This window comes from Pristiophorus japonicus, chromosome 22, assembly GCF_044704955.1.
Source record: "Pristiophorus japonicus isolate sPriJap1 chromosome 22, sPriJap1.hap1, whole genome shotgun sequence".
NCBI classification, from domain to species: domain Eukaryota; kingdom Metazoa; phylum Chordata; class Chondrichthyes; family Pristiophoridae; genus Pristiophorus; species Pristiophorus japonicus.
The window spans coordinates 60484450-60507733 of NC_091998.1; the positions used below are offsets into that span (position 1 = coordinate 60484450).

The 23284-nt window shown below is 44.2% G+C and overlaps 1 protein-coding gene across 1 annotated transcript in view; it reads right to left on the bottom strand.

Moving 5' to 3' along the window:
- Positions 1-873: 873 nt before the first annotated feature.
- Positions 874-23284, bottom strand: part of LOC139235075 (myelin-associated glycoprotein-like) — a 28622-nt gene continuing 6211 nt past the window's right edge. The window contains exons 4-10 of the mRNA XM_070866210.1: positions 20047-20328; positions 14871-15152; positions 14045-14320; positions 6685-6978; positions 3303-3399; positions 1993-2074; positions 874-999 (exon numbers count right to left, since the gene is read on the bottom strand). Of these exons, the coding sequence (XP_070722311.1) occupies positions 874-999; positions 1993-2074; positions 3303-3399; positions 6685-6978; positions 14045-14320; positions 14871-15152; positions 20047-20328 (1439 nt within the window). The remainder of the gene's footprint in view (positions 1000-1992; positions 2075-3302; positions 3400-6684; positions 6979-14044; positions 14321-14870; positions 15153-20046; positions 20329-23284) is intronic.

A 23284-nucleotide genomic window follows, 5' to 3' on the forward strand; every position in this document is an offset into this window, starting at 1 on the left:
ACCCTTGAGAAGGTGGTGGTGAGCCACCTTCTTGAAGCGCTGCAGTCCGTTTGGTGAAGGTCCTCCCACAGTGCTGGCTTTGTTGTAACGGCACGTTATAACCGAGTGGCTTGCTCAGCCATTTCAGATGGCAGTTAAGAAACAACCACTTTTCTGTGGGTCTCGAGTCACATGTAGGCCAGACCGGGTAAGAACAGCAGATTACCTTTCCTAAATGACATTCGTGAACCAGATGGGTTTTTATGACAATCTGATAGTTTCATGGCCACCATGACTGATGCTAGCTTTTTTCTTTCATGGTAATTTAATTAACTAAATTTAAATTCCCCAGCTAGTGGGATTTGAACTCATGTCTCTGGATTATTAGTCCAGGCCGCTGGATTAATAGTTCAGTAACATAACCATTGTGCTACCAGACCCCATAGAATGGGGACAGGGTGGCGAAATGGGGCTGAAGGAGATAGTTCTTTCAGACACGATAGGTCAAATGGTCTCCACCTGTGCCATATAATTCCCTCAATCTTATAATAGAGCTCGTATCACCACCCCCACCCATCACATTGATAATTGTGCTGAGCTATGAATCTCTTGCCCCAATGGGTCAGCATCAAGTTGCCCTGTTCAAGCATTTCATTCCAAATCACGTCAGGCGCAAAACCTTTCAGTTCCTTCCCTCCTCGCAACGTCTCCCATAACAGATTGTCTGGTGTTACCAGGAAAATCAACTATCCCTTGCTGCTCACCTCCTCACCCCAAACCTCTCTCTCATTTCACTGCAATCTGATCTTTGCGTATTCCATGTTTTCGGCTCTGTGGACAGTCCCGTCACCACTGCACAGCTTCAAGAAGTTGACTTTTGTGGACAGAAGGTCCTCAGGCTTGACCAGCATCTCCTCCCGCTGGACCTTCAGAGAGATCCTGGGTTGCTGGTGTCTTCGCCTCGCTGGCTGCGTCACTGGTTGTGTTCCAGGGGTCAATAACCACCGCGCTATGCGTATCCTACAAAGAAAATGTAAGCACAAGACATTCTCGCATCATTTCCAGTGGCTGATAGGGTTAAAATACTGCATAGACTCACTAGTGTTAGCCGTGGCTCAGTGGAGAGCTCTCTCTCTCCCGCACCTGTGTCAGAATGTCATGGGTTGGAGTCCCGCTGCAGGGACTTGCGCCCCATAATTCACAACCTTAGGGTGTTCCAAAGGACTCGCAGCCAATTTATGTAGTTGTTTGTAATGTAGTCGTTGTTGTAAAGTAGGAAACACGGCATCCAATTTGAGCACAGCAAGCTCCCACAAAAAGAAATGTGATGATGACCAAATAATCTGTTTTGTCAGTGATGCTGGTTGAGGGTTAAATATTCACCCAGGACACCCGGCGACAACTCTCTGTTCTTCTTTGACATAGCCGTGGGATCTTTTATGTCCACCTGAGAGGGCAAAGTGGCCCTCAGATTTAATGTCTCACCCGAAAGACAGATTCTCAGTGCAGTCCTCCCTAACGTGCATTTAAGGGAGGTTATGCTTTAAGTGGGTATAGATAAGCATATGAGGGAGAAGGGAATAGAGAGTTATGCTGATAGAGTTAGATGAGGAAAGATGGGAGGAGGCTCGAGTGCAGCACAATTGTTGGCATAGACAGGTTGGGCCGAATGACTTGTTTCTATGCTGTTTTTTTTGAAATAATCTTATGTAATCCCTCAGTACTGCCCTGTGAACAGTGCAGCGCTCCCTCAGTTCTGCCGTTTCGACAGTGCAGCGCTCCCTCAGCACTGGCACAGCGAGTGACCACCTGGGTTATGGTGTTCAAGTCTCTGGAGCCGGTCTCCAGCCCTCGACCTTCTGACTCAGAGGTGAGAGAGAGAATGCTAAACCCTCTGAGCCATGGCTGACAGCCTGGGCAAAAATTCATGGACAACCCAACCGGGAATCTCCGACATGTGCTGCCTACATGTTGAGACTGAGGCTTCGGACTAAGTGCAAACAGCTCCTGTACCTGGTGCTTCATGGAGAGTGGTCTGTAGGTCATTGCAATGTCACTGGTCTCTGAAGCTCTCTCCTCATTCACTGCCTTTCTCCTGAAATACCAAAATATGGCACTGTGGTTATGATAGATCAGAGTGTCAGTGCAGGAGAGACCCAGTCCCCGATGTTACAGCAACTACTGGGCTATCTCTTTACATTGCTTTTTTCCACATGCATAGAATCATACAATCATACAGCACAGAAGGAGGCTATTTGGCCCATCGTGCCTGTGCCTGCTCTTTGAAAGTGCTGTCCACTTAGTTCAAATACCCCCTGCTCTTTCCCCATAGCCCTCAAATGTTTTCCTCTTCCAGTGTTTATCCAATTGGCATTTTGTAGTTTACCATTGAATCTGCTTTCAGGTGATCCGTTCCAGATCATAACTAGCTATGTAAAAATATTTCTCCTCATCTACCCCTCTCTGTCCTCTGGTTACCGACACGCCTGCCAATCGGAACAGGTTCTCCTTATTTACTCTATCAAAACCCCTCATGATTTTGAACACCTCTATTAAATCTCCCCTTAACTGTCCAAGTGGTCCGTGCCAGCATTTATGGTCCACAACAGCCTCCTCCTACCCCTCTTCATCTAAGCCTATCAAAATATCCTTCTCTTCCTTTCTCTCTCGTGTACTTATCGAGCTTCCCCTTAAATGCCTCTATGCTATTGGCCTCAACCACACCCTGTGGTAGTGAGCTCCATGTTCTCACCACACTCGGGGAAAAGAGGTTTCTCCTGAAATCCCTCTTGAATTAATTAGTGACTATCTTATTATCCCCAATTTTATTATCCCCACAAGTGGAAACATCTTTACAACATCTACCTGATCGAACACCATCATAACCATAAAGACCTCTATCAGATCATCCCGCCCCCTCCCTCCCCCCCCCCCACCCCCGAGTCTTTCTTTTCTAGAGAAAAGAGACCCAGCCTGTTTAGTCTTTCCTGAGCGTTGTAACCGATCAGTTCTGGTATAATCCTTTTGGATCTAAATCAGAGAGAGAAAGCTAGAACTTACGAATGTGCTGTTTCTTATTCACCTCCTCGGGGCACGCGTGATACAATCCAGCGGCTAGTAAGCAGAGTGAGGAATCCCTGGGTCTAGTTAACATTCTCCTATATACTAGGCTGTGAATGACACACTCCAGATCGTAGGGGACATTGGGACCAACTACAGGAGTGGTGTCTGGTGCTCAACCAGAGGGAAACATGTCACTGACTGAAGGAAAGAAGATTGAAGTAAAGATTTTGATTTAAAAAAAGTTAAACCTTCGCACTTACTTTCTCATGTACTTGTAGATTAAGAATCCAGCCAGTTCAACACTCAGCATGATCCCAGCTGCAAGCAATACTACTTTCCATTTATTGCAGTCTCTACCTGTAAAAACAGCCATTAATTACTGCAGTACAGTTTTAGAGCAATGCTCAGATGTACCTCAAGAATGATTCCCTCGCTCAAGTTTAGACAACTTATTCTTTGGGTATGGGGGTTGCTGGCTAGGCTGACATTTATTGACCATGCCCAGTTGCCCCTGGAGAAGATGGTGATCGGCCATCTTAAAGAACTGCTGGTAATGCGTTTGATAAAAACTGAACGGCCACTTCAAAGGGTAGTCAAGAGTAAGTCAGATTGCTGTGGGACTGAAGTCACATATAAGCCCAAACCGGATAAGGATGGCAGGTTTCCTTCCCTAAAGCAAATCACCTTCTTTATGTAATATATATCAACCAACAACACTACAATAACAGATTAGTTGGGCATGATCACTTTGCTATTTTTGGGACCTGGCTGTGTGGAAATTTTTGGGCGTGTTTCCTGCATTACAACAGACTACAATTCAAATATTCGTCATTGGCTGTCAAGTGCTTTGGCACTGTATAATCATCATATAAATGCAAATCTTCCTTTTCTCTCTCTCTCTCTATATATGAACATAGAAATTTACAGCGTGGAAGGAGGCCATTTCAGCCCATTGTGTCCGCGCCGGCGGACAAAAAGCCACATGGCCCTCAGTCAGCAGCCCTGAAGGTTACATATAAAGCTATGAGCAATGAACAATGGCGGAAAGGCAAAAAACATCCAGCACAACCAGTCCACCTCACAGAACTGCGACAGCTCTTACACTGGAATAGCCTACAGTCCACCCCCGCCGGAGCCATTTGATATCCTGAGAGAGGCAAAAATCAAATAAAAACCCAGGACAATTTAGGGAGAGAAAAATCTGGGAAAATTCCTCTCCGACTCATCCAGGCGATCGAAACTAGTCCAGGAGATCACGCTGGCCATATTCGATTCCCTGCAGTACTTACCATTTTATCTCTTGCCGGCCAACAAAAGGTCATCCAGTCTAATCCCAATTACCAGCTCTTGGTCTGAAACCCTGCAGGTTACAGCACTTTAAGTACCTATCCAACCATCTCCTCAAAGTGGTGAGGGTTTCTGCGTCCACCACTCTTCCAGGCAGCAAGTTCCAGATCCCCACAACCCTCTGCATAAAGAAGCTCCCCCTCAGATCCCCTCTAAACCTTTCACCAACCACCTTAAAGCTATGCCCCATTGTAATAGACCCCTCCACCAATGGAAATAGGCCCTTATTATCCACCATATCCAGGCCCCTCAATATTTTACATACCTTAATGCGGTCTCCTATCAACCTCATCTGTTCCAATGAGAACAAACCCAGCCTATGCAATCTCACCTCATAATGGTGATTTTCCATTCCAGGCAGCATCTTAATAAATCTCCTCTGCACCCTCTCTAGTGCAATCACATCCTTCCTATAACATGGTGACCAGAACTGTAGGCAGTACTCCAGCTGTGGCCTAACCAAAGTATTATACAATTTAAGCATAACCTCTCTGCTCTTATATTCTGTGCCTTCGCCAATAAAGGCAAGCATACTGTGAGATTTCTTAACCACCTTATCCACCTGGCCTGCTACTTTCAGGGATCTGTGGACAAGCACTCCAAGATCCCTTTGTTCATCTACACTATTAAGTGGCCTACAGCTTTATGTGTAAACCCTTTCCTTATTAGCCCTCCCAAAGTGCATTACCTCACATTTCTCCGAATTAAATTTCATTTGCCACTGCTCTGCCCCTCTGACCAGTAGATTGATATACTCCTGCAGCCCATGACTTTCCTCTTCATTATCAACCACACAGCTAATTTTAGTGTCATCTGCAAACTTCTTAATCATACTCCCTATATTCAAATTTAAATTGTTGATATATACCACAAAAAGCAAGGGACCCAGTACTGAACCCTGCGGAACCCCATTGGAACCATCCTTCCAGTCACAAAAACATCCATCCACCTTTCCCCTTTGCTTACTACCTCCAAGCCAATTTTAGATCCAACTTGCCACTTTGCCCTGGATCCCATGGGTTTTAACCTTTGTGACCAGTCTACCATGTGGGACCTTATCAAAATCTTTGCTAAAGTCTGCCCTCATCAACTCTCTTGGTTTCCTCCTCAAAAAATTCAAGCAGGTTATTCAAACACAATCTTTTCTTAACAAATCCGTGCTGACTGTCCCTGATGAATCCTTGGCTTTCCAAATATAGATTTATCCTATCTTTCAGGATTTTTTCCAATAATTTTTCCAGCACTGAGGTTAGGCTGACAGGCTTGTAATTAATCGATCTATCCCTTTCTCACTTCTTAAACAAGGGCACTACATTAGCAATCCTCCAATCCTCCGGCACTATGCCCAAATACAAAGAGTACAGGAAAATGATGGTCAAGGACTCTGCTATTTCCTCTTTTACTTCACTCAACAGCTTGGATGCATTTTTGTGTGTGATATCTCTATGTGTAATAGCTAAAGATGTTATATTAGTTGGCATCAGTTTCTCCCTTTCCACTCCACTCTTCATGATTTTGAACACCTCAATTAAATCTCTCCTTAACCTTCTCTGCTCTAAGGAGAAAACCCGGCTTCTCTGGTCTCTCCACGTAACTGAAGTCGCTCATCCGTGGAACCGTTCTGCTCTAAATGATGCAACAATCTTGCAGCAGACAACAGCAACTTGCATTTATATAGCCTATGTAACATAGTAAAATGTCGCAAGACTTTTCACAGGAATATCTATCCGATCAATTCCCTGCAATATCTTGAAAACTTCTAAACACTGGGAAAATAACCCTAGTTTGTGTAATCTCTGCTCGTCATTTAACTTTTCAGTCCCGGTATCATTCTGGTAAATATACACTGTACTCCCTCCAAGACCAATATATCCATACGAAGATGTTGTGCCCAGAACTAAACACCAACTCCAATATAACGCTAGTTTGTATAACCTATTTTCATTTTTAATTTACCCCCAGCCTCAACATTTTTCTGGGGATAGAGTATCTGATTTCCACAACACTTTGTGTGAAGAAGTGTTTCTTGACATCACCCCTGAATGGCTTGGCTTTAATTCTAACCTTATGCCCGCTTGTTCATCCCATCAGGGAAAATCATTTCTCTCTATCTAGCCTACAATAATATCATGTATCACATTCGGACAAGTGAACAAAAGCGTGGTCAAAGAAGTAGGTTTTAAGAAGCGTCAAAAATGAGCTGGAGGGAGAGAGGCGAAAAGGTTGAGGAAGAGAATTCCAGAGTTCAGGGATCTAGACAGTTGAACGGATAGCGATCCTGAAAAGTGCTCTCACCTTTGACCCACAGATAAACCTTGAACATGGCTTCTCCATGCCGGTTTGTAACTGAGCAGAAGACTATCGCTTCCTCTTCACCCTCGCGACCCCTCAGGGTCAGGGAGCCAGTCACCATCTGCCCGTCGCTGATCTGCCTTGCCACGAAACCATTGTGCGTTTGATTGCCGCTAACGTTGGCGAAGGGGAGGTGCCAGCGGAGGTCTCCGGGCGGGTTGGATCTGGCCACACAGACACAGGTGACGCCCTCGGCCCTCTGAATACATTCCGACTCTCGGGAAATCTCCGGCTTATCTGTGAAGGGAAGAACAATCACCGGAGGAGGCAGAGCGACTCAACAGAGGCAGAATTCGAAAGTTAAAAAAAGGGACGACTACATGTGTAAGAAATGTCGCCAGCTAGCGGAACTAGAGATCCGTGTTTTTGCAGCGTGAGTGGCAGCTGGAGTCATTGCTGTGCATCCGCGAGGCTGAGAACTTCGGGGATAGCATTTTTCTCGAGGTGGTTACCCCGCAGCTTTAGAGTGTGCAGGCACAGAGCGAATGGGTAACCATCGTATATAAGAGAAGAACCAGGCAGGTAGTGCAGGAGTCCCCTGGGTGCATCTCGATCTCGAATCATTATTCTGTTCTGAGTACTGATGGTTCCCCTAGGGAGAGTAGCCAGAGCCAAGTCCAGGGCATTACGGGTGGCTCAGCTGCATAGGCGAGGGAGAGGGTAGGAAGAAGCGTGGAAGAGCTAAAGTGGTAGCAGATTCGATAATTTGCAGAGCAGAGAGGCGTATCTACGGCTGCAGCCATGACTGCAAGACGGTATGTTGCCGCCTGCCCAGCTTCATTCCTTAACACTAAGTTCAGAATCGCCCCTTCCTTTTGGGGCTTACTGTATACTGGCTTAAAAAATTCTCCTGAATGTATTTTTAGGAATTCTGCACCCTTTATACCTTTCAAACTAATTCTATCCGAGTTAATATTAGGGTAGTTGAAATTTCCTACTATTGTCTATAGTTTTTGCACTTCTCAGAAATGTGGCTACATATTTGCTCTTCTATCTTCCTCTAACTGTTTGTCGGGTTTATAGTACCCCCCCCCCCCCCCCCGCAGTGTGATCGCCCCTTATGTGTTCTTCAATTCAAACCATATGACCTAATTTGATGAACTTTCTAATATATCATCCCTCCTCACAGCTGTAATTGTTTATTTATTAGTAGAGTAACTCACTCTCCTTTTTTATCCCCCTTTCTATACCGTCTGAAAAACCTGTAACCAGGAATGTTGAGCTGCCACACCTGCCGTTTTCAGCCATGTCTCAGTAATAGCTATAATATCATACTCCCAAGTGTCTATCTATGCTTTCAGCTCATCTGCCTTGTTCCCCAGACTCCTTGCATCGGGCAGGTTGGAAGGGGTATCAGTGGGAGAGCATTGTGGTGCTAGTGTTCATAATTGTTAGATTTCGGGTAGTTGTGGAAATGGATAAGCATAGACCAGAAATAAAAGTTCTCAATTGGGGGAAAACCAATTTTGCTCAGCTGAGATGTGAATGAGCTAGTGTTTAGAAGGTAAAGGGGTAGCTACTGCAAGGTAAGTTAGTGTCAGAGCAGTGGGAGGCATTGAAGGAGGAGAACCTAAAGGTTCAGAGCAAGTATACTCCCTTAAAGAAAAAGGGTGGGGCTATCGAATCTAGATCCCCCTGGATGTCAATGGACATTAGGGTAGGATAAAGAAAAAAGGGAGGCTTATGACAGATACCGATGGCTCAATACATCAGAAACTCTAGAGGAGTATAGAAAATGAAAGGGTGCAATTAAGTATGAAATCAGGAAAGCAAAGAGAGAACATAAAATTGTTAGCAAGTAAAATCAATAAAAACTCAAATATATATTATAAGTACATTAAGAGCAAGAGGATCACTTAAGAAAGAGTAGGGCCTATTAGAGACCATAAAGGCAATCTGTGTGTGGATGTGGAAGACATGGGTCTGGCTCTTAATGGATACTTTGCATCTATTTTCACAAAAGAGAGAAGTGATGCACACATTGCAATCATGAAGGAGGAGTGTGAAATATTAAATGAAGTAAATATAATTAGAGAGCAAGTATTAAGTGGTTTAGCAGCTTTGAAAGTGGATAAATCTCCAGGCCTGATAAAATGTTTCCCAGGCTATTAAGAGAAGCAAAAGAGGAAATAGCAGAGGCTCTGACCATCATTTTCCAATCCTCTCTGGCTACAGGTGTGCTGCCAGAGGACTGCTAATGTTGTACCTTTGTTTAAAAAGGGAAAGAGGGATACATCAAGTAATTACAGGCCAGTCAGCCTAACCTCGGAGGTGGGAAAATTATTGGAAACAATTCTGAGGGACAGGATAAATTTTCATTGAGAAAGACACGGGTTAATCAAGCACAGTCAGCATGGATTTGTTAAGAAAGTCTTGTCTGACTAACTTGATTGCATTTTTTCATGAGGTAACAAGGAGGGTCGATGAGGATAGTGAATTTGATGTAGTGTATATAGATTTTAACAAGGCTTTTGATCAGGTCCCACATGGCAGACTGGCCATGAAAGTAAAACCCCTTGGGATCTGGGGTAAGTGGCAAATTAGATGCAAAATTGGCTCAAAGGCAGGTAGCAAAGGGTAATGGTTGATTAGTAGTTTTGTGACTGGAAGACTGTTTCCAGTGAGGTTCCGCAGGGCCCATTACTGGGCACCTTGCTTTTTGTGATATACATCAAGGGACTGACTATTTGTACCTTGCTTTGTCTGTCCTTCTGCGCATGTGCCTGTCGAGACTCTGCCCCTGATGCTTCCCGCCTGAACCGGAAGTGCGGCCCCGAACCTGAATCATTCCGACCAGGTTGTCCTGCCGATGGACCAAGCCTGTTGATCCTCCGCTGGGCCCCTCCAAGCGGCCCCGAGCGCTGAGCAGCCCTGACCTGGCAGGCGGCCGGGGTGGGGGGAGGGGGTGTAGAGAGAGAGAGATTTGGGTGGGAGGGGGAGAGAGCCTGGAGGAGTGGGGAGAGAAAGCCTGGAGGGGGGGGGGAGGGAGTGAGAGTCGGGTGGGGGAGGGCGAGCGAGTGAGAGTCGGGTGGGGGGGGCGAGCAAGTGAGAGTCAGGTGGGGGGGGGGAGAGCGAGAGAGCCTGTGGGGCTGGGAGGACGGAAAGAGAGAGTCTGGGGGGGAGGTGGGGGAACTGAGAGAGAACCTGGTGTGGGAGACAGGGAAGTCGAGAGAATCTGGGGGTTGGGGAGGTGGGAGAGGGAGGGCGAGGTGGAAAACCTGGGGTGGGAGGAAGGGAGTGAGTCGGGGGGGGCAATGGCGGCTGGAAAGAGAGAGCCTGGAGGGGGTGGAGAGAGAGTCTGGGGGGCGGGGTGGCGGAAGAGAGACAGAGCCTGGTGTGGGAGACAGGGATGTAGAGAAAGTCTAGAAAGGGGGAGTGGAGAGGGAGAGGGAGGGCGAGGCGGAAAACCTAGGGTGGGAGTGAGTCTCGGGGGTGGGGGGGGGAGGGCTGGAAAGAGAGAGCCTGGAGGGGGGTAAGAGAAAGTCTGGGGGTGGAGAAGAGAGAGATATGGGTGAGGGGGATCGGAGTGGAGAGAGGGAACTCAGGAAAGATGGATCAAGATTTCCAACCCTCTTCAAGGGATATTGTTGGTGTGGATGAAATACAGAAGTCACGATATTGTCACTATTCACTTCATACCCAATAAACCTGTTAACAATCCGTACACAATGCCCCATCCATGGTGGAGGTGGTAAGGTGATGCACTCGCGCTGGTGTAAGAAGGGACTTAGGCACAGGGATTCAGCATTTGCACTGTGATAAAGCACTTTGGCTGGGGGAGGCAGCACTTGTGCTGGGTTAAGGCACGCCAGCTGGGGGAGGCACCACTTGTGCTGGGTTAAGGCACTTCGGCTGGGGGAGGCATCACTTGCACTGTGGGACAAGGGACTTCGGTTCGCACTTGGTGGCTTCTGGGGAGATCTATCCTCTGTGGCATCCGGAAGTCAAAATAGATTGAGTCAAAATTTGCCAAGTCAGTGAGGACTTGAAATGGGTCGTTCCAGTTGCACATTCCACAAAGAAATTTCAGGGTGTGGCTTATCCTCCAAGGGGACTAATCAGGGACAAAGTGCGGCCGTTTTTACAGTACAAATAAAGACGTCCATATATCAATGATTTCGAGTTGAATAGAGTATGGGGTATGGTTAAGAATTATGCACATAATACAAATATTGTCTGTATGATTGATAATTAAGTGAAAACTTAGACTGCAGGAAGATATCAAAGAACAAGTTAGGTGAACAGAACAGTGGCAAATGGACTTCAATGCAGAGTATTGTGAGGTAATGCATTTGGGGAGGGCCAACAAGGCAAGGGAATAAACATTAAATGGTAGGACACTGAGGAAAAAAGAGGCCTTGGAGTGCATGTCTACAGAACTCTTTTTGGGGAAACGAAAACATTAAATCTTGGCCCCCCCGATCTGGGGGACGCACCAAACATTTACAAGGCCCTTAGTGCATGTCTACAGATCCCTGATGGTAGCATAACAGGTAGATAATGTGGTTAAGAAGTTATTCAGAATATTGTCTTTATTAGCCCAGTAAGGAATATATGAGCAGGGTGTTATGCTTGAACTGTATACAACAGTAGTTAGGACACAACTGGAATGCTGCATGCAGTTCTGGTCACCACATTACAGGAAAGAGGTAACTGCACCAGAGAGGGTAGAGATGAGATTTACGAGGATGTTGCCTGGACTAGAGAATTTTAGCTATGATGAAAGAATGGACAGGTTGGGTTTGTTTCTTTGGAACTGAGATGCTGAGGGGACACCATATTGAGGTGAATCAAATGATGCAGGGCATATATAGAGAAGATAGGAAGGATCTCTTTCCCTTAGCAGTGTGCTCAACAAACTGGGGCATAGATTTTAAGTAAATAGAACATAAGCACGTAAGAAATAGGAGCAGGAGCAGACTAGTTGGCCCCTCGAGCCTGCTCCGCCATTCAATAAGATCATGGCTGATCTGATCATGGGCTCAGCTCCACTTCCCATAACCCTTTATTCCCATATCGCTCAAAAATCTGTCTATCTGCGCCTTAAATATATTCAATGATTCAGCCTCCATAGCTCTCTGGGACAGAGAATTCCATAGTTTTACAACCCTGAGAGAAGAAATTCCTCCTCATCTCAGCCTTATTCTAAGACTATGTCCCCTTGTTTTAGTTTCCCCGATGAGTGGAAATATCCTCGCTGCATACATCATGTCGAGCCCCTTCATCATCTTATAAGTTTCAATAAGATAATCTCTCACTCTTCTGAACTCCAATGTGTATAGGCCCAATCTCCTCAAACCTATCCTCATAAGTCAAACCCCTCATCTCCGGAATCAACCTGATGAAACTTCTCTTAACAGCCTCCAATGAAAGTATATCCTTCCTTAAAAATGGAAACCAAAACTGTACACAGTATTCCAGGTGTGGCCTCACCAATACCGTGTACAGTTGTAGCAGGACTTCTCTGCTTTTATACACTATCCCCCTTTTAATAAATTTTAACATTCTATTTGCCTTCCTGATTATTTGCTGTACCTGCATACTAACTTTTTGTGTTTCATGCACACGGACCCCCAGGTCTCTCTGTACTGCAGCACTTCACAATTTTTCTCCATTTAAATTACAATTTGCTTTTCTATTATTTCTGCCAAAGTGGATAACCTCACATTTTCCCACATTATACTCCATCTGCCAAATTTTTGCTCACTCACTTAGCCTGTCTATATCCCTTTGCAGATTTTTTGTGTCCTCCTCACAATTTGCTTTCCCACCCACCTTTGTATCATCAGCAAACTTGGTTACATTACACTTGGTCCCTTCATCTAAGTCATTAATATAGATTGTAAATAGTTGAGGACCCAGCATCGAACCCTGCGGCACCCCACTAGTCATGATTTGCCAAACAGAAAATGACCCATGTATCCCGACTGTCTGTTTTCTGTTAGTTAGCCAATCCTCTATTCATGCTAATATATTACCCCCAACCCTGTGAGCTTTGATCTGTGCAGTAACCTCTTATGTGTCACCTTATCGAATGCCTTCTGGAAATCCAAATACAGCACATTCACTGGCTCCCCCTTTTCCAGCCTGCTCGTTACATCCTCAAAATAACTCCAGCAAATTTGTCAAACTTGATTTTTCTTTCATAAAACCATGCGGACTCTGCTTGTTTGAATTCTGCTTTTCCAAATGTCCCGCTACTGCATCTTTAAAAATGGACTCCAGCATTTTCCCAACGACAGACGTTATGCTAACTGATCTATAGTTTCCTGTTTTTTTTCTGCCTCGTTTTTAAATAGGGGCATTATATTTTCAGTTTTCCAATCTGCTGGAACAGCACCAGAATCCATAGAATTTTGGTAGATTACAACCAATGCATCCACTATCTCTGCAGCCACATCTCTTAAAACCCTAGGGTGTAAGGCATCGGGTCCAGGGGATTGTCCACCTTTAGTCCCATTGTTTTACCTAGTACTACTTCATTAGTGCTAGTGATTTTATTATGTTCCTCCCTACCTATAGCCCCTGGATATTTTAGTGATAGGAGGTTTAGAGAGGATTTGTGGAGAAATATTTTGACCCAGAGAGCGGTGGTGGTCTGAAGCTCATTGCCTGAAGGGATGGTTGAGACAGAAGCCCTCACCACATTTAAACAGTACTTGGTTATGCACGCGAAGTGCTGTAAATTACAGGAATATGGACCAAGAGCTGGAAAGTGGGTTTCGGCTGGAAAGCTCTTTGTCGGCCTACATGGACAAGATGGATCGAAAGAGCTTCCCTCCGTGCAGTAATATTTGATGCCATGAACAATTAGGCGATGTTGTAGCTCCATAACACTGTATGATAGAAGCTAACACTGAAACCCTCATCCAACCCATTGTTACCTCTAGACTTGACTGTTCCAAAGCACTCCTCACTTCTTGCATCCTCTGTAAACTTGAGCTCATTCAGAACTCCGGCTCCCATGTCCTAAATCGCACCTAGTGGTGTTCGCCCATCAGCCCTAGTGCTCGCTGTCCTACATTGGCTCTCCTTCCAGCCATACCTTGATTTCTAAATTCTCATCCTTGTTTTCACATGCCTCCACGGCCTCTCCTCTCCCAATCTCTAACCTCTTCCAGCCCTACAATGTTCCTTGATCTTTGAGCTTCTCTAATTCTGTACTTCTGAGCATGCCTGATTTTAATTGCCTACAGATGGCAAGGTGATACTGGACACTGGAAATATGACGACAGGAAGTAAGCTCTTTGCAGACAGGAAGTGCCTGAGTTTTAAAAAGAGACAGATAGAGTAAACTACTTACATTCCACGCTCAGGTGTACAATGGTGGACGTGCCATTACCCAATGAGTTCCTCGCTGTACAGTAGAAACTGGCATCACTCTCCCGTGTTACGTGACTGAAGTAGACAGACCGAGCACTTGTGTTTAACTGGGCGATCCTGTTTCCGTCGAACCGGAACCAGGTGTAGCTAGATACCGGGGGGATGCTTTTGCTGCAGCAGGTTAATGTGATGTTGCTTCCCTCTCTTATTCCATTTGTGGCTCCACTGATGGTCACTGTCATCTGCTTGGGTGGATCTTGAGGAAGACCAGAAAACATTCAGCAGGTAATTCCATAGTTATTATGGGTTGCCCTCCAAACTTTGACCCTCCATAACATTTAGGTCACCTGACTCTGCTGCGCCATATACTAAGTCTCGCTAACCCATTGTTGCTTGCTGACTTCAATTGCTCCCGTTGTGGCAACACTTAGAAATTAAAATTCAGCGTTAATCTAAATCTGGCCTCTTACTCATCGCCGATTCCCTTTGCTCCATCATTGATGGCCGTGCCTTCAGCTGCTTATGCTACAAACTCTGGAATTTCCTCCATAAATCTCTCTGCCTCTCTCCTCATTTAGGGCGCTCAGTCGAAGTTTGACACTGACACACATAAGGAGATATTAGGACAAGCATCCAAAAACGTGGTCACAGAAGTAGGTTTTAAGGAGCCTCATAAACGAGAGAGAGCTGGTAAGACAGGGAGTTTATGTCCGTATTTATGCGCGTGCGACTTGTAAATTCCACAGTGTGCCACAGATATTAATTATTTTGTATTTAGAAACAAGCAAAATTATCTGTTTACTCACATTCCACAGTCATGGCTATGGTTCTCTCCACCGCTCCATGTTCATTCACCGCCACACACTTATAGTCTCCAGCAACCCTGGATGTAACGTGAGTTAACTCCAACCACAGCTCATTGCTGGAAATTGTTCTGTTCATTGTAACACTAAGATGTTGCCATGTGAGGTTAGAAGCTGGAAAGCTCTCGACAGAGCATAATATCACTGCAGAATTCCCTTCTGTTATATTGATCGATGAATCTTTAATCATATCAAGAAAAGTAATGGAGAGATTCCGTGGTGCGTCTGCAAATAAATAAAAATGTTCTTGTGAGCAAACATATTGAAACGCAGAAGTCCGTACTTCACCTCGTTTGTCTGCAGGCATTTCCAGGCATCTTTCCTCATTATAAGTTCCCATGTCAACATTTATAATGGACAGTCTATGTAAAATGTCATGCTGTAATTACAACCTCCCACCAGTGGAGGCGATGTCTTTCTATGAATAGTGAAAGTGCCTTTAACGTCCTCAAGATGTCTGCAAGGGCTTAACGGCCAACAAATTGCTTTTGAAGCGTTGTCACTCTTATTATGTAGAGAAACATGGCAGCTAGTTTGCACTGTGTATGTACCACTGAGAGATGCTAAGGCTGAGGCAGGTGCTATATCAATGCAATTTCTCTCCTGTCTTTCAGCTTTGCTTGCCCTTCTGAAATGTGCCCTCTGTCAGGGCAATGTGTGGGGCACTGGTACCAATACTCGGGAAAGAGAGAGCTGTTCCATTGGGACGAACTACTGGGACCAGAGTTCTAGCGAACTGAATAACTAGGGAGGTAGACAAGGATTCAAACTAAATACGGCGGGTTGGGGGTGGAGGCGGAAGTTCGCATTGATGAGAAATATAGAATGATGAAGAGAAAAGAAAAGGAAGCAATGCAGGAAAGTGATTGTGGTACGGATAACCAGATTATGTCAGGAAGGGACAGAGCATACAAACAAAAGAGTGCATTAACAAATAGGGTCCAGGTAAGAAAAAATAGTGATAAGACAAATAGGGCTATAGTATAAAATAATGTTAAGATGTCTACTAATGTTAAAAATACAAATCTAAAAGCATTGTATCTGAATGCACAAAGCATCTGTATTGAGGTAGATGAATTAACAGCACAAATAGATGTAAAGGGATATGATATAATTGCAATTACAGAGACATGGTTGCAGGGTGACCAGGGTTGGGAACTGAATATTCAAAGATATTCGATATTTAGGAAGGACAGGCAACAAGGAAGAGGGGTTGTGTTGTGTTGTGTTGTGTTGTTAGTAAAGGATGAAATCAGAGCAATAGTGAGAAAGGATATTGGCTCAGAAAATCAAGATGTTGAATCAGTCTTGGTGGAGCTAAGGAGCACCAAGTGGCAGAAAACATTGGTGGGAGTTGTCTATAGACCTCCAACCAGCAGCAGTAGTGTAGGGGATGGCACCAAACAGAAAATTAGAGATGCATGTCACAAGAATACTACAGTAATCATAGGTGACCTTAATCTACATATAGACTGGCCAAACCAAATTAGTAATAATACTGTGGCAAATGAATTCCTGACGTGTGTACAAGATGGTATTTTTATACCAGAATGTTGAGGAGCCTACTAGGGAACAGGTTATCCTCGATTGGGCATTGTGTAATGAGAAGAGGTTAATTAACAGTCTTGTTGTGCGGGGCCCTTTAGAGAAGAGTGACCATAACATGATTGAATTCTTTATTAAGATAGAAAGTTAAGTAATCCAATCCGAAACTAGGGTCCTAAACATAAATAAAGGAAACTAAAAGCTATGAGGAATGAATTGGCGATGATAGACTGGGAAGATACATTAAAATGCATGATGGTGGATAGGCAATGGTTAATATTTAAGGAATGAATGTATGAATTGCAACAGTTATACATTCCTTTCTGGCATAAAAATACAAAATGAATAGTGGCCTAAACATGGCTAATAAAATAAATTAAGTATATTATTAGATCCAATGAGGCTTTATACAAAGTTGCCAGAAAAAGTAGCAAGCCTGAGGATTGGGAGCAGTTTAGAATTCAGCCAAAAATGATCAAGAGATTGATTGAGGGGAAAAATAGAGTTTAAGAGTAAACTTGCAAGGAATGTAAAAATTGATTGCAAATGTTTCTACAAATACGTAAAAAGAAAAAGATAAGTGATGACAAATGTAAGTCCTTTGCAGACAGAAACGGGAGAATTTATAATGAGGAACAAGGAAATGGCAGAACAGTTTAATAAATACTTTGGTTCTGTCTTCACGGAAGAGGGCACAAATAATGTTCCAGAAATGCTAGGGAACTAAGGGTCGAGTGAGCAAGAGGAATTAAAGGAAATGATTATTAGTAAGAAAATAGCGCTGGAGAAACTAATCGGACTGAAGGCCGATAAATCCCCAGGGCCTGATGATCTGCATAACCGAGTACTAAAAGAGATAACCATGGAAATACTACATGCATTGGTTGTCGTCTTCCAAAATTCTATAGATTATGGAACAGTTCCTGCAGATTGGAGGGTGGCAAATGTAACCCCACTATTTAAAAAAGGAGGGAGAGAGAAGATAGGGAACTACCGACCGGTTAGCCTAACATCAGTAGTAGGGAAAATGCGAGAGTCTATGATAAAGGATGTGATAAAGGCACACTTAGATAATATCAACCGGATTAGACAAAGTCAACATGGACTTATGAAAGGAAAATCATGTTTGACAAAACTATTGGAGGTTTTTGAGGATGTAACTGAGAATAGTTAAGGGAGAACTAGTGGATGTAGTATATTTGGATTTTCAGAAGGCCTTTGAGAAAGTCCCACAAAAGAGGTTACTGTGCAAAATTAAAGCACATAGTATGGATTGAAAATTGGTTAACTGACAGGAAACAGAGATTAGGAATAAACGTGTTTTTTTCAGGGTGGCCGGCAGTGACTAGTTGGGTTCCACAGGGGTCAGTGCTTGGGCCCCAGCTATTCACAATATATATAAGTGATTTAAATGAGGGACCCAAATGTAATATTTCCAAATTTGCTGACGGCACAAAACTAGGTGGGATTGTGAGTTGTGAGGAGGATGCAAAGACGTTGCAAGGTGATTTAGATAGGTTGAGTGAGTGGGCAAACACATGGCAGATGCAGTATAATGTGGATAAATGTGAAGTTAGCCACTTCAGTAGGAAAAACCTAAGGACAAAGTATTATTTAAATGGTGATGGCTTGGGAAATGTCAATGTACAGAGGGACCTGGGTGTCCTTGAACAGCAGTCATTGAAAGCAAACAGGCAGGTGCAGCAAGCAGTTAGGAAGGCAAATGGTACATTGGCCTTCACCGCAAGAGGATTTGAGTACAGGAGCAAGGATGACTTTCTACAGTTATACAGGGCCTTGGTGAGACTGCACCTGGAGTATTGTGTGCAGTTTTGTTCTCCTTACCTAAGAAACGATGTACTTGCCATAGAGGGAGTGCAGCGAAGGTTCGCCAGACATTCCTGGGATGGAAGAACAGTCGTATGAGGAGAGATTGGGCCTGTATTCACTAGCATTTAGAAGAATAAGAGAGGATCTCATTGAAACGTATAAAATTCTGATGTGATTGGGTAGACTGGATGCAGGGAAGATGTTTCCCTTGGTTGGGAAGTCTGGAACAAGGAGTCACAAACTCAAGATATGTGGTAGGAAATTTAGAACCGAGATGAGGAGAATTATTTTCACTTGTGGAATTCTCTACCACAGAAAGCTTTGGAGGCCAAGTCACTGAAGATATTTCAGAGCGAGATAGATAGATTTCTAGCCAAAAAAAACACATCAAGGAGTATGGGGGAAAACCAGAATATGTTGTTGAGATAGAGGATCAGCCATGATCAAATTGAATGATGGTGCAGACTCGAATGGCCTACTACTGCACCTATTTTCTATGTTTCTATGGCATGTGACATGGTGAACGCCTGTGGTTGCTGTGTGTATGCATATGCGTGCATCTGCAGGTGTTTATATGCGTGTGTGAGTGGGAGATGAGAAAGTATGCATACACTCACATTCCACAGTGATGGCTATGGTGCTCGCCAATGCTCCATGTTCATTCTCTGCCATGCACTGATAGTCTCCAGCGTCCTTGGATGTAACATGAGGAAATTCCAACCACAGCTCGTTGTTCGAACTTGTTCTGTTATTTGTGACACCAAGATGTTGCCATGTCAGGTTAGAAGCTGGGACGCTCACTACAGAGCAGAATATGACGGTATAATTCCCTTCTTTAATATTGATTGATGCATCTTCAATCGTATTTAGAGATGTAATTGAAATATTTTGTGGCGCATCTAAAGACAAATAAAGATTTTATTGTGAGCAAACATAGTGCACAGCAAAGTCCGTGTGTTATAACCCGATATATTTTGTCTCTATTCATTTTCAGAATTCTTTCCACGTTATAAGATCCTAAGTCATAATTTATAATGGGCACTGCCAATGTAAACTGTTAAACTGTAATTAGACTCTCTCGCCAGTGCAGGGGCTGTCCATCTATGAAGAAAGAAGGTGCCTTTTAAAACCGCAGGATGCCTCCAAGGGCGTTTCAGCCAATGTATTGCTTTTCAAGTGTTGTCACTGTTGTTGTATAGGAAAACATGACAGTCAGTTTGCATTGACCATGGCACACTCACAGATGCTGACGATGCGACAGGTGCTATGTTTATGCACCTTCTTTCTATCTGTCAGTAGCTTTGCTTGTCCTTGTGGTACAACCATCAACCTCTGGGCAATGGGAGGGAACGATGGAATATTGAGGGAGAAACCTACAATTCACTCTGCAGGATACTATTTGTCAAAAATCAAGGGCCTTGTTGATCTCTTGTTTGCAGTCACACAATCCAGGCCGACACTCCAGTGTAGTACTAAGGGAGGTCAGCCAACTCACAGATATGTGCATGCTAGTGTGTTTGTGTCCTTCCGTATGCATGTGTGTGACTGTGCATGTGCTTGTGTGTCTTTGTGCGCATCTGTGTACCCACGTGTGTGCATGCATGTGCATTTGTGCGTCTTTGTTTGTATTTGTGTGAATATGTAAGTGTGTGTGTGTATTTACATTTGTGCATGTGTGTGTGAGTGAGTGTGTATGTATGTGTGCATGAGAGTGTGAGGGATGTGCAAGTATCCATATGCTTACGTTCCACAGTGATGGTTGTGGTCCTCTCCATCACTCCATGTTCATTCTCCGCCACACACTGATAGTCTCCAGCAACCCTGGATGTAATGTGAGGAAACACCATCCACAGCTCGTTGTTGGAATTTGTTCTGTTCATTGCAACACCAAGATGTCGCCATGTCAGGTTCGAAGCTGGGAAGCTCTCGACAGAGCAGAATATCACTGTAAAATTCCCTTCTTTCATATTGATTGTTGAATCTTCAATCATATTTAGAGAAGTAATTGAGAGATTCCGTGGTGCATCTAACAATAAATAAAGATTTCATTGTGAGCACACTTCACAAAAATAGTCGGTGCTTCAGCTCTACATATCATATGTCTGCATGCATTTCCCCATCAGGCTATCCTATGTCAACATTTATAATGGCCACTGCCTATGCCCAATGTCACACTATAATTAGGGGTTCCGCAGGGCTCAGTACTGGGTCTTTGCTTTTTGTGGTCAATGACTTGGACTTGAATGTTGGGGATATGATTAAAACATTTGCAGATTAAACTAAAATAAGCTGTGTGGCTGAAAATGAAGAAGAAAGCTGCGGCCTCCAGGAAGATATCAATGTACTGGTCAGGTGGGCAGAACAGTGGCAAATGGAATTCAATCTGGATAAGTGTGAGGTAATGCATTTGGCGAGGTATAAAAAGGCAAGGGAATGAACATTAAATTGTACGACACTGAAAAGTGCAGAGGAACAAAGGGTCCTTGGAGTGCATGTGCACAGATCACTGAAGTTGGCAGGCCAGGTGGTTAAGAAGGCATATGTAATACTTGCCTTTATTAATCGAGGCATGGAATACAAAAGCAAGGATGTTATGCTTGAACTGTACTAACAGTGTTTGTGCCACAGATAGAGTACTGCATGCAGTTCTCGTCACCACGTTACAGGAAATATGTGATTGCATTGGAAAGGGTGCAGAGCAGATTTACAAAAATGTTGCCTGGACTGTAGAATTTTGTCTATGAGGAATGATTGGAGATGCTGGGTCTGTTTTCTTGGAACTGAGGAGGCTGAGGGGAGACATAATTGAGGTGTATAACATCATGAGGGGTCTGGATGGAGTAGTTAGGAAGGACCTGTTTCCATTGGCAGAAGGGTCAACATTCAGTTGGAATAGATTTCAAGTAATTGCTGGGAGATTTCGAGGAGATTTTAGGGGAAATATCTTCACCCAGAGGGTGGTGGGTGTTTGGAACTCACTGTCTGAAAGGTTGGTAGAGATAGAAATCCTCATCACATTAAAAAAAATTACTTGGATGTGGAATTAAAGTGCCGTAACCAAAGGGCTATGGACCAAGAGCTGGAATTTGTGATTAGGCTGTATAGATCTTGGTCAGCGGCGCGGACACAATGTGCCGAAATGGCCTCCTTCCCTTCTGTAAATTTCTATGGGCTACACATTCACTAAAGTCCTTCACCGACGGATTGCCGCCCAGAAACACCGCTAACATTCTGCAACTAACGCTGGTGAAACTTTCTATAATGAAGGTAAAACATATCACCCGATGAGAAAATGGTATTTAAAATTTAGTCCGGGGTTACAGTTGGGCCTAGGGAAAGTGGGGGGGAAGGGGGAGAAACTCAAAAAATATTTTTTCACATAAACAAAAAATAAAAGTTATAAAACATTCCCAAGACTGCTTTAACGTAATCATTATTTTAGAATTTAAAAAATAATTATAAAAGACCTTTAACTTACCTTTCTTTGCAGTGTACTCAACTACCGCCCTGTTTCACGCAGCTTCTCATGGGCGGTTCCCTTGGCGGTGTGTATGGACTTCCGCTGCCGAGGATAAATTTAGACCTGCCGATTTTCTCGGCGGTGGCAACACTTCAAAAGCAAATCTTTGGCAGTCAAGCGCTTGGGCTCATTCTGAGACACGAAAGGCACTTTGTTTCTTTACAATTGGAACAGCGCCACCACTGGTGTGTGTGTGTGTGTGGAGGGGGTGATGTAATTCACAGAATCAGAGAATCATGCATGGGGCTAGAATTTCGCCTTCATTTGCACGTGCACGTGGGCGGTTTGCACAACGGCGGTCATTTCAAAATGTGTGCGGAACTCATTAAAAAAAAATGAAGGGGAAACTTTCGCAGGGCGATTTTTCATAAAAACAGCTGTACCGCCGAGAAAACAGTTGAAAATGAAGGCGAAATTCTAGCCCCATGCGCGATTCTCTGATTCTATAAATTACATCCCTCCTACACACACCAGTGGTGGCGCTGTTCCAATTGTAAAGAAACAAAGTGCCTTTCGTGTCTCAGAATGAGCCCAAGCGCTTGAGTGCCAATGATTTGCTTTTGAAGTGTTGCCACTGTTATTTAATAGGCAAACATATCAACCAGTACGCAGTGACTGTGAACCCCACTGAAAGACCATGAAGATGTGATCGTTTCTAAAGAATTGCAAGTTCTTTCTTTCTGTCCTTCATCTTTGCTTGCCCTGCGGAATGTGCCCAGCGTTTGGGCTGTGAGGAAATGATGGATTATTGAGGGCGAATCATACGATTGTCTTTGCAGGACGCTGCTCGTCTAATTCACGGTCCTGCAGTCTCTTGTTTGCAGTCTTTGAAAACAAAGCCCAGAATCCAGACATTGACTCCAGTGCAGGACTGAGGGATGTTAGACAACTCATAGCAGTATGTGTGCTTGTGTGTATGTGTGTGTGTGTGAGTTTGTAAGAACATAAGAACATAAGAAATAGGAGCAGGAGTAGACCATACGACCCCTCGAACCTGCTCCACCATTTAATACGATCATGGCTGATCCAATCATGGACTCGGGACCACTCCCCTGCACGCTCCACATAACCCCTAATTCCGTTATCCCTTGTGTGGCATGTATGTAAACATAGAAACATAGAAAATAGGTGCAGGAGTAGGCAATTCGGCCCTTCGAGCCTGCACCGCCATTCAATAAGAGCATGGCTGATCATTCCTTCAGTACCCCTTTCTTGCTTTCTCTCCATACCCCTTGATCCCCTTAACCGTAAGGGCCATATCTAACTCCCTCTTGAATATATCCAATGAACTGGCATCAACAACTCTCTGCGGCAGGACATTCCACAGGTTAACAACTCTCTGAGTGAAGAAGTTTCTCCTCATCTCAGTACTAAATGGCCTACCCCTTATCCTACGACTATGTCCCCTGGTTCTGGATTTCCCCAACATCAGGAACATACATCCCACATCGACCCTGTCCAG